The following is a 12,100-nucleotide window of genomic DNA, read 5'->3' as shown; positions in this document are numbered from 1 at the left end:
AAGAGGTCTTGTCTCAGAGAAGAAGGAGGATATACAGCCCAAAGGATTCTTGGTTTGACTCAGTACAGCTGTTCTTGCTTATGTCAAAGTCAAGAAGCATATGCCACAAAACCAAGGAGCACCAAAGATGCCCTGGATTCTGCAGCACGATATAGCCAGAAGCTTTCCTCGTCATCAGCAGAAAGAGATATCAGGTTTCTTTTTCTAAAGTTACCTGCATTAGGGTAGAACAAATCAAACTTTGGTAGCACCTGTCTTGTGTTTGTAGAAGATGAGGCAGCTAATGCAGAGCAGATGCTTATTTTTTACATGGTTAAAAATAGATGAGATTCACCCCATGAAAGTTGTTCTAATAAACATACACAATTGAGATAGGTAACTACCATGGTAGAGATAAGCTATCGTGGAGGATGCAAGTACTCTTGTCTTTCAGTCAGTTTAGAAAGATACTCACAGATGCCATGATAGTTGTTTTGAAGAATCGCTAGAATTTGGGCCCGATTTAAAGGGGAGGGAACAGAGAACCTGACCACTTAGCAAAAAAAAAAAAGCCAAAACCCAAACCAAACATGTTCCTACATACTTAGTAGAAATAGGCAGCTGGTTATAGGAGAGACATAGTGCGGCATTGCTTCCACCCTTGCTAGACACCTGAGAACGCCCCAGGTAGAGGAAACCTTCTGTTCAGGCTTGCATATAACCGAATGTCAGGTGTATGACAGGAATGCAAAGGGAAGCCAGATGCTACCAGTTCTGCAGCTCACAGACCTAATGTTTATGAGGACCATGCCATGAAACAACTCACTATCCAGAGAAGAACCATTACTCGGCCAGCAACGTTTACTCAGCATGTGGTCGTCTGTAGGGCCTTGGTATGCACTCTTTATTTTTTTGCCACTTGTAAGACAGATGGCTGCAGAGTTCTTGAAATAGATGCCAGTATAATGAATAATTCTGGATTACTAAGCCATAATACAGCAAAGATAAATATGTATCAATTATTCTTCAGTGCTGCAAATGTATTCTCATCTTAACCCTGCAAGATGGCATGGATACTCAAATACACACACCCACACAGGTCCACAATCACATCAGAGATGACTGCAGATGCTGAACCAATTTTTTTTTTCTCCACATTTTACATGCATATAACAAACATGTACAGAGTTAATAAATAAGGACTGTTACACCGGGTCAGACCAAAGGTCCATCGGCCAAATGGAAAGCAGCCGTCCAGCCTTTTGACAGTGGCCACTAATGGATGCCTAGAAAAAAGTACAATAGGTCAAGCCTATGACACTTCCCCAGTGTGCTCTCACATTCAATAGCCGTGTATTAATCCTCTCACCAATGAACTACAGCTTTCCCAAAGCACAAAGAGACCTTACTTATTTTAGTCTTTTCAGGGTTACCTAGATCTTTAACAGCACACCTATAGTTGCCAACTTGTAAATTTGTTTGCACTAAACAGTTGCCAAGAACTGTGCTTCCACTAGATGGGAAGGGTAAAACCCCACCTTTAGTAGCATCAGTCTAGAATATACCTCAAAAAGGCCTACCATGTGCCACTACACCTTAGTATGGGCTCGGTCTGAGCTCCTGCAAGCCCCTGACACCCAACAACATGTGGAAAGGTTTGGCAGCAGCATCGGGGTGGCAAGGAAGGGGCAACTGACCCTGCCTCCCCGGGGGAGCTGTGACACTCCTCACTGCACCACAGGGCGCGGAATACCCACACCAAGCCGAGCAAGCCCGCTCTGGCACCCCAGGACTGCCCCGCCAATCCCACACAGGTGGAGCGGCTGCGAGGCGATGACGAGCCCCCTGACCCCAGCAGCAAGCCCCACGGGTGGGTGCAAGCGGGGTACGCCGAGGCAGCCGCCGGGCACTGGGGGCACACGGCGGCGGGGGGGCAACACACCGCCGGGCAGACACGGCGAGCACTGCGGGCACGTGGCGGGGGGCGCACCGCCGGGCGGGCGGGCGGGCGCTGTGCCTACGACACCCGCCCGCCTCGTGCCGCCGCGCTCGAGCCCCGCCCGCCTGCAGCGCGCGCCCCTGCGTCACTGCAAATGAGCGGCGCGCCAGGCGAAGCCCCGCCTCTCCGAACGGGATCGCGGGCAGCGGAAGAAACCACCAACCCTCCCTGCCTACAGACGGAAAAGCCGGTCGCACCCGCTGCCGAAAAAACAAATAAAATCATTTTATTTCAGGTATTTCCCGCTTGAGAGACGATACGTCGTCGAAGCCCAGCGAGAGCCTCCCTCTCCCAAAAGGGCAGCGGGTCTGCAGGGGGTTACTAAAAGGCTGTCACCTCCCCCTCGCTGAAGTGGGAGCGCCCACCCGGCTCCTCGGCGCCGTGCGCGGGGCCGTTGGTCAGCGCGAGCGCCCACCCCGCCCGGAGCCGCGCCAGTGAAGGGCAAAAGGGGCGGGCCGCCCGCGTGATGCATTATTCATGAGGGGGCGGATCCTCCGGCTCGTTACCAAGGCCGGCCGGGTGGGCAAGGGGGTGGGGCTGTGACGGAACGTTGACGGCTGTTCCGGCATTTTTAAGGGCGTTGCGCCCGGTTCCGAGTCGGCAGTGGGGGCGGGGGAGGCGGCTGGTGGCCTGGCGGAGCCCTGCTGTGGGAGCTGGGGCCGCCTGCCCTGTGGGGGTGCCGGCGGCCGGCCGGCTTCCCTCCCTCCCCGCTAGTGCCAAGCTGGGAAGCGCCCCGCGGCCCCCCCGCGTTCTGGTGTAGCGGCTGAGGGGAGCGGGGGGCGGGCGGGGAAGCTACCGGGGAGCGGGGCGGGTGTCGGGGGGGAACGACCTTTCCGGGGTATTTATTGCGGTCTAGCGGATCCCTGTGGGCGCGACTGTAGGCGGGAAGGGCCGCCCTGCCGTGGGTCCCGATAGATCAGAAGGGGGGGGGAGGGGGAAATCGGATTATTTATTATCGAAAGGCTCCGACATTTTAGAAAGCCAGCACATAGTGGAGGTGATGGCGAGGAAGAGGGCTTTATTCTAGAAAGTGGCTATTTTCTGGTTCATGTAGTGGTTTGCGATAGGCGGGTGTTTAAGCCCTCCCCGCTCCCCCCTAAGGTTATTAATTATCTTTGTCTCTTCAGACAGCCGGGGTGGGGAGTTCACCCCTCCGCTGAGCCGGTGTCAGGGGAGCCCCCTCCATCGCGTGGGGGATCGCAGCCGCGGGCTCCCGCAGACGGCGACTTCCAGCCCCAGCCCGCTGTTGGGTGTAGGAGGCGCTGGCTCCGCCGCGTCCTTCCCGTCCCTGGCAGCAGCGGCCGCTTCCCGTGCCGCCGCCTCCTGCCACTTCTCACCCGCTGTAACCGGCTCCCTTGGCAGCGGCGGCGTGTCCGGTGGGTCGCCGCCGCCCTCCCCGTTCCCCTCAGCGGCCGCTGCTGCGCATCATCAAAACATGCAGGATGAGCTGCTCCTGGGGGTGACACGGCAGCAGCAGCCAAGCAGCGAGAGGCTGGGCAGCAGCCCCGCATCAGGACACCCCCCTCTCGGCCACCCCTCCTCTGACTTTAAACCCAGTCTCAGCCCCCATCAGGATTTAAACAAGCAGCAACCGCAGCAGCAACAGCCGCCGCCTCCTCAGCTGAGCCAGAAGAGGAAAGAGTTTAAGCAGCAGCAGCAGCAGCTCAGCAGCCCAGCCCAGCTCGGCAGCAGCCACCCCCTGAATAACCACCACCCCCCAGACTATCATCACCACCCCCCTCAGCAGCAGCAGCAGTTCAGCCACCCCACTGACAAGTACCAGCAGCAGGAGCACAGGCAACAGCAGCAGCTCCAGCTCCTCAGCGTTCACCCCCCGGAGCCGCCGCGGACAGGGGACTACCCGCACCACCGGCCCCTCAGTCCCGCCGAGCAGAAGGGCGGCGCGGACAGGGGGGGTGCAGAGCGGCTCGCCCCTTCCTGCCCGGGGGGATCGGTGTCCGCGGACCCCAATGTGGGGGTGGCCGCCGCCTCCTGCGTGAATCCGCCTCCGTCTCCTCCTCATCTGCAGGCGAGAGCCAAGCTGCCCCCCATGGAGTCCCCCCCGAACAGCCACTTGCTGGGCAGCCCCGGGAACCTCCTGCCCGGCGGGCTAGGCTCTGGCTTCAGCAGCCTGCAGAGCCCGGAGATCCCCAGCCCCCATCACCAGAGCGGGGGCGGCTCCTCCTCGGCGGCTTCCCCTCCTCCTCCGCCGCTGCCCGGCTTCGGCACCCCCTGGTCGGTGCAGACCTCGTCGCCGCCTCCGCAGCAGACGCAGCAGCCTCCGGTCTCCAGCGGCGGCGGCGGCGGGCAGATCAGCGCGATGCCGCCCCCGAGCCCGGAATCCGAGACCAGCTTCTACCCGGGGATCCCGTCATCGATCAACCCCGCTTTCTTCCAGAGCTTCTCGCCGGTGTCGCCTCACAACCCCTGCGCCGGGCCCTTCAGCAGCCCCTTCTCGGCCGCCGCCCCCCCGCCGCCGCCGCAGATGAATTTACCTCAGCAGCAGCAGCAACAGCAGCAGAACCGGAGATCCCCTGTGAGCCCCCAGCTCCAGCACCAACACCAGGCGGCGGCCGCCGCCGCCGCCTTCCTGCAGCAGAGGAACTCCTACAACCACCACCAGGTACCGGGCGGCGGCGGGGCGGCAGGGAGCCCGGGCGAGCCGGCTCCGGGGGGGAGCCTGGGGCGAGGGGCAGCCCTGGGGCGGGGAGGGGGACGGGAGGAGGGCACCGGGACGAGACAGGGGGGCTCCGCGCCCCTCGTTTAGCTGGTCGCGGGAGCCGGGAGGTTTCTCTCCCGGCGCTGGGCGAGGCTGCGCGGCGGTGACAGCCCGGCGAGACCGCGGCGGCGGAGGCAGGGCGGGGCCCGGCCCGGCCGCTGTCGCCCCGTCGCGTTCGGCGGGCTCAGGGCCGCGGGCGGCCGGCCGGAGGGCACTTGCGGCCCGCTCGCGGTGTGGGGGAAGGCGGTCGTAGGGATCGGGCCGGGAGGCTGGTGGCAGCGGCCCGCCCCGCGCCCGGCCGTAGCTCCCCGCCCGTTCCGGGTGGCAGGTGGCGGGGCGGCCGCTTCGGCCGCGTCCCCTGGGCCGTGCCGGCCCCGCTCGGTGCGCCGTCGGCTGCCCGGGGCCGCCGCTTCTTTTCGGGATGTGAGGGGAGGGGGTTTCCTCTTACAAAAGAGGATAAACGCTCCTTTTCGTGTCAAGGAGGAGTTTCGCCGTCAAAATACCCCCCTTGCTCGCCCGCAGCGAGCGCGGCGTCCCCGAACAATGAGCCTGACAGCTCCGGCCGGCGCCGCCTCCCCGGGAAGCCCCTTCCCCAGCCCAAACCTGCCCCCGCACCCCCTGGGCGTGCCGGGTGGGTGGGCGCGGGTCACCGAAAGCGGGCTCCGATGGGAAGGCTGTCGAGGTTGTTGCCTTTTCAGGGGGTTTGCCCGAAATCACTTGAATTTTGTGTGCAAAGACGGCGCTGTGTTTCGGGTTACCGTAGTTCTGCTACGGTTTTAATCAAGTGACATAACGATCCCGTGTTAAAATGGAAGTGTAAGTGTGCGTTTCTACCTGGAACGGAATATTCATTGTAAGGAATCAGAGAAAAGCAGATCCACGTTAGTATTAGGCTAGTGCATTACAGCCACGTCTTGCTCCAATCGTTCAGTTATGGAAAGCCAAAGTTACATAGGCCTCGTCTTGAATTTTCTTCTATTCTAGCATTAAATCCTGTCAGGTTTAATCGGTAGAGCTGGATCTGTGAAGCATTTCTATCAGAGCTGGAATTGTGCATTGTGTGCTTGTCCAAGAACTGACTTGGGTGCATCGTGATTGGGAGCTGGTTGTCCTTAACATCTATAATAACCCTCTTCAAACAAATTCCAAAGCCATTCTCCAACAGTGAGCTGTACAGGAATTTTCTCTCAGTTACAAGTTGTAGGTAAACTTAAAACAGTGCCATGACAGCATAGTTAGCAATATTACAGGCTTGTTAACATTCAGCATTATCTCTTAAGGTTTGTTTCACAATAGTGTGTCTGCCTCTCCCAAAATTCCAACCCAGGTATTCAAGTTTTACAACATAATTATCTATAATTATATACAATGGGTTGTTTTCCTGATTACTTGACCAAAAATGGCTTTAGTGGGTTTTTGTGTTGGTTTGTTGGGTTTTGGTTTGTTGGTTTTTTTTGGGGGGGGAGGGTGTTGTTATAGTTTTATCTTTGTCTGCAGAAAGTTCTATTTTATCTAATATAACATTAATATGCTTTACATTTTTAAGTTATTAGAATTAACAAGCTGAGTGTTGCTTGCAGTGAAACTTAGAGGTAAAATTGCTGTGCTGTGACTTCACAGAAGAACTGAACTTAGAATATCTCACACATGTGCACCCCCCACCCCCCATTTCTATGTTTGAGAAAAAGCCTTTCCAAGAACAGATTTGAGAATGCTAAGGATAAGTACTGCTTGCTGTCAGTCAGGCTCAGTGGGTCCACCTCTTGGTAGTATGACAACCACTATAGGTCACTTTTTAGCACAAGTTGTGGTTTAGGAATAAAAACTTACCATCCTGTAAAATCTTTCCTCTAAAGACTGCTTCTGTTTTCATATTGAGGAATATAGGGCACTTGAATGATACAAAAAATACTTCATGCTGTGTCTAAATATGAAGAAAACCCCAAAACTCAAAAAAAAACCAAAACCAAAAACAAAAAACAACAACCCCTGGATTCCACCCTGTAGAATTCCCCAGATAGTCCCGTTCATTACTCCAGAAATACTTGAGCAGTGGCTTCAGTATAACACATTTTAATGTGGAAATGTTAAGATAGCTCCTTCAAACAGAGTCTCGGTACAGTAATCAGTCCTCTTTTTGCTCTTGCATGGTAATACTGAGACAATGATACTCAAAATACTGCGGGGGGGGGGGGGTGTGTGGGGTGTGGAATCAATCTGCCATATCTATTTCAATCTTTTAAGTTTCTGCTTGCTGTAGTGAAATACTACTACTCAGTAGAAATACTTGTTAGTAGTAGGCTAATAATTATTTTAGTAATAGTTTTAAAAATTTACCCCTTTTGAAATTCTTGTGTTATTTTTACAGAGTTCCCACTAGATAATACTAAGTAATGTATTACAAAATGGTCTCAGGGGGTTATTTTTAACATGGTTTTACACCTTGGAATTGTTGTACTGCATAGCTTTAAAGAATGCTACCAGTTACTAAAACAATAATCTAAGTTGTTTGCACAATTACTGTGGGGGTTTTTTGGGTGTATGGGGGAGTTGGAATTACAAGGTTTTTTTATGATGCTGTTTACTTCCTTGCCTCAGTAATTAATTTACATGTTATCAGGAAAGAGTAGTTTATAGAAATCTCTGTGCATTGATTACTTGGTGGTTGGTTCTTACAGTTTTTTGTTTGTTTTGTGGGGTTTTTTTCAAGTAGAAAAAGATTTCAAGTATCTTCAAAATAATGTAAATGAATCTTTCTTTTTAGCCTCTTCTGAAGCAGTCACCCTGGAGCAATCAGAGTAGCGGCTGGAGCACAGGAAATATATCCTGGGGAGGAATGCATGGCAGAGACCATCGTAGAACTGGAAACATGGGAATTCCAGGAACTATGAACCAGATCTCTCCTTTGAAGAAGCCCTTTTCTGGTAATGTCATAGCTCCTCCTAAATTTACTCGCTCCACTCCATCAGTGACGCCAAAATCATGGATTGAAGATAATGTTTTCCGAACTGACAACAACAGTAATACTCTGCTTCCTTTGCAGGTAAGGATGGTATGTAACTGTTGTGTTCATAGTCTTGCGTAGCATTTTGACTTTGTTCATTTAAAAGGAGAATTAAACAGGGGTTGCAGCCCTGATACTTTTGTGTACAAATTGTGTATTTGTATATTATTTTTAGTTCTAACAACTAACCCCAGCATTTTCTGTGCATTCAGCAATATATGATTTTCACAGTTAAGAATATTGACTGTCAAGAAAGATAGAAACTGTAGCCACTGACACAGCAATAAAGCAAAATGTTTAATCCAGCAAGTACTTTCTGCCTATGATAACACTAATACTCTTCTAAATTCCTTTAAAACTCAGGATCTTTTTTGTTCGCCTGCCCTTCTGAGTCTTTGTCATGTTGTCTTTTACTGGTATTCTAGGGTGACATTTGCATGTTAGGTGTTTTTTCCTCCATACTCTAGCAACTTTTATATTATGTTTTGAATGGAAGCCCTGTATTTAGAAGTGTTAAACAGGAGGGTGTGTCTTAGAACTAAAGATTTGGGTGCACCTCCTGGACTTTGTCAGTGACATCTTATGTGACTTTAGGTAAGTCTCTTAACCTTAACCTCAGTTACCTGTTGGTAAAATGTTATTTTTCCCATTCCTGCCTGTATTCATTTAGTCATAACGTTTCTTGTAAGCAGAGACATCTATTATTTTGGATTCAAATCTCAGTTGCCATTCTAACAATTTGTAGTTTTTTGCATGGGTTTTTTTGTTGCAAAAAAGCCTTGGGCTACTTATTTTAGAAATAATGCATTTTAAAATAGAAAGCAGCTATTCCATAAATTCTGTATGTTTTAATTTTTTACGCGTGTGTCAGCTTCTGTTTTTGTCTTTACACTGAGCTACTACATTCCAGCAAAAGTAAAAAAGTTAATATGCAGAGAAAATAAAATGTTTCTTTATCTCCACATAAGGCTATTACAGCTGAGTTTTGTTAGGTTTCACACAGAGTAACCTAGAGTTTTGTCAGTTGTTTTGAGTTTGTATAGCTGTATTTGCATCAGTTAGCAAGCTGATCCTTACATAGCTGTAGTAGTGGCAAAAGGGTGCTCCCTGGAACCAGATTTCCCATTAGAGTTCCAATTCTTCTTTACCGCTTTGCTGGTGGAGTTTCATTTGGCACAAGAGGCCATGTCCTGACTCTGTCCAGGCAAGCTCTGTCACTTGCAGTATTGTTGAGGCTAATGGTGACTTTTGGACATAACCTAAATTGTGCTCCAAGTGTGTGCATTGGACCTGAAAACTTGAGGATTTGCTATACAGTGAAGACCTGTTCCATTAAGTACCCTTGCTAGCTGGAGTATCATAGTTGAGTCATTTTTGCGTGGTTGGAAAGATGAGAAAAAAGGTACCTTTCTGTATGTATTTAACCCGATCTATTAGGGAAAACAGATTGTGGATAGGTAATGCTTTATGGTGGAGGGCTCCAAGAACAGCTAAAAGTAAACACTGAAAATGTCTCCTGAAGACGTTAGTCTAAGGAACAGGGTTAAAAATATTTATGCCATCATAGGTTGAAACTGCGGTGATGTATACGTTGGAAATCATATGCAGCTAAGCACAAGTTGTGAATGTATTTATTCATTCAATATGTTTTATAAGTCAGTATGACTATTACTTTGAACTTTCAGAAGCTTCTATGGCGGTCATCCAGTATAGATTAACTCATTTTATGTCTAAACAAAAGTCCTGTGCATTCAAACTATAAATCATTTTTATCTTCTAGGGTAGAAAAAAAATCCTTGCAATTTAACTTCATAATACATTACATTAATGTTTCCGTTTGGGGGTTGGTATGTGGTTTGGTTTATGTTTAAGAGATGGTGTCAAAAGAGATGGTGTCAAAATAAGAAGGCAGGCACACTTAATTGGTGGTGGTGGTACCTGTGAACACCAGAGCAGCCAGTTAGACAGACTTGTTTGGCTACTTTTATGCTGTAGATCCATCTATGCTTAAATCTTCCATATGTATATAAAGTCATAGTTGCAGAACACAGTAAAAATAATCCTCTGAAGGGTTGCAGCGTTATCTACTGCTATTGTGGGAGTACTAGATGTTTCCATAAATTACTTTGCTACACTGAAATTGTGTTTTTATTTTTCATTTGTTAGACAGTTGTTATATGGTTAATTCCTTGTGATGACTGTTACGTTTTGCAAGTCATAATGAAAAAGTTAAATAGAGCTTGGAGCTCGTGCTTCTTTTCATCAGGACTTGTCTTGGCAATGGCAATGCTGTCAAACACCCATCTTGCTAATTTGTACTGCTTTGTCTCCTTCCATAAAAGGCTGAGGTATTTGGATTGAGGGTTCTTAAAGATACAGTAGCAATTGCAGAAGATAGTCAGAAATAGCAGTAATTAAATTTTGTGCCATTTGGAAAAATTTGCATGAAAGTATTGTATGTATGTAGAAGTTACCCATTTCTTGCAAGTTTCCAAAGAGCAAACACATGTTAGCATGCATGTTGAATACATACTGTATCATTCACAGTTTTGTGGGATACTTTTCTGACGATTGTGCCATCTTTAACAACGGTATGTATGGCAGGGGACAAAACACCTCTCCTCTAAACTTCAGCTAGCTGAAGCTTAGCAAATGAGAACAGCTTAGAAAAGCCAGTGTCTTCACTAACTTTCTGTAGATAGTTAATGTACTGCTACCGTTTCTTAAAATGCTGTATATTTTTTGCTGAGTCCAAATGGCATTCAGCAGTGTCAGCTGCTCATCCAGTTTCTGTAAAACATGTACCTGATGCAAACAAGATAAGCCACAGAGGAATCACATACAAATTCAAAGCTTTTCCCTTCCATGAAACCTCGTTATTCTTTGGTGTTTGCATTGATCGATTGTCCCCAGTATAGAACTGACATAACTTCTGATGAAAATAATGTTTTGTGGCATTAAACTAATATACCAATGACAATGAATGTCGTTACTGATAATTGAGTAAGTAATTGTGTGTATCACTAAAGGGATGAAAGCAGATTTTCTGTACTTTGTAGTTAAAACTTCAGTGGCTGCATGAGTTACAGCAAAGGTGCTTTTCTTTACAGCAGTTATGAAGGACATCTCAGGGGAATTTTCCAAAGTTCAAGAGTCTTTGTTTTGTTTTTAAATAAAAGTAGTTAAACATCATGGCAACACGTTTAAAAATGAGCATATTTAGCCAATAGCCGTTTTTCTTATGTGACCCCCAGTAAGAACCTTTTTTTTTTTCCTCCCTCGGGTTTGTAAGATAACACAAACTAAAGTTCATTCATAGACAAAACTATGTCTGCAAGTTGAAGGTCTGCCACACTGCTTGCACCATTATAGGTACTTCATATAGGAAGGGGTTTGATTGACCTGGATTGTACTGGAATCATTTAGGAACAATTGGGATCTTGTCAGGTATTCACACCATCTAACTTAAGCATTTAATTGAGGCACCTATTTCTCTCTCCTTGGAGAGAATCTAGGCTCCTTATTTAGATAATCTAATTCTCTACAAGAACATACCTGGCACCACTGACCTTATACAGCCTGTGGGATTCCAGTGTTGGCTTCTACGTTGCGTGTCAAGAAGTTAAACAGTACTAATATTGTCTCTTATTCCCTGTTCTTAACTACAAAAGAAAAAGCCACCAAAATAAACAATGGTGCAAAATTAAAAATATTTTTTTTTCCCCCAAGAAAAAAACACGCTTCTGGCATTTCTGTAGCTAAAACAAGCACAGAAATCACTGTTCTGTGTATTTGGTTTTTTCATTTATGTTCCTTGGATGAGGAAAATTAGCCATTAATTTATTAACAATTTCTAAATTTCTTTTAAAAAATGCAGTGTCTGCTAACTATAACTATTTTGATTGCAAGCTTACTATAAATTCTTAATGTCTTGCAAATTAAACTTACTAAAATCTATTATAACAGTTTAATAATGCACTTCATTAACTATTTTCATTCTAGTAAAAATACTGCATTCAGTGAATAGGAATTTAGTTTCTGTGTTTCTTCTGAGTTAAGGTAATACACGGCATGTCTGGGTGTTTTTCACCTTGATATGTCCTTCCTATTTGTCCATACAAACAGTATGTGCAATGTTCATGGTCCTAAAAGCTGTTTTTTATGGTGAGGTACCATGTCTTACAAATGCAGATATTATTTTTTTTCATTTCTTTCTGAAATGTGCTTGTTTTCACAGAAAACAAAACACACTGGCGAAGCAAAATTATTTTTAAGATTGTATGTCACAACAGGTGTTAGTTTTAGATATTTAATATAAACTGCTGTCATGTTGCTTCGGTCTTACAACCGCTTCTATTCAGAGGATTTCAGATTCTCAATATGATGGTTTTAGTACTGG

At 47.7% G+C, this 12,100-nt stretch overlaps 1 protein-coding gene across 1 annotated transcript in view; it reads left to right on the top strand.

Moving 5' to 3' along the window:
* The first annotated feature begins 2,806 nt into the window (after positions 1–2,806).
* Positions 2,807–12,100, top strand: part of CPEB2 (cytoplasmic polyadenylation element binding protein 2) — a 54,863-nt gene continuing 45,569 nt past the window's right edge. Inside the window, 2 exon segments of the mRNA XM_037384538.1 lie at positions 2,807–4,601; positions 7,462–7,740. Of these exon segments, the coding sequence (XP_037240435.1) occupies positions 3,414–4,601; positions 7,462–7,740 (1,467 nt within the window). The 5' untranslated portion in view covers positions 2,807–3,413.

Source organism: Falco rusticolus, chromosome 1 (genome assembly GCF_015220075.1).
Source record: "Falco rusticolus isolate bFalRus1 chromosome 1, bFalRus1.pri, whole genome shotgun sequence".
Taxonomy (NCBI): Eukaryota; Metazoa; Chordata; class Aves; order Falconiformes; family Falconidae; genus Falco; species Falco rusticolus.
The sequence above is the reverse complement of the archived record's forward strand: the minus strand, read 5'-3'. Positions and strand labels throughout refer to the sequence as shown.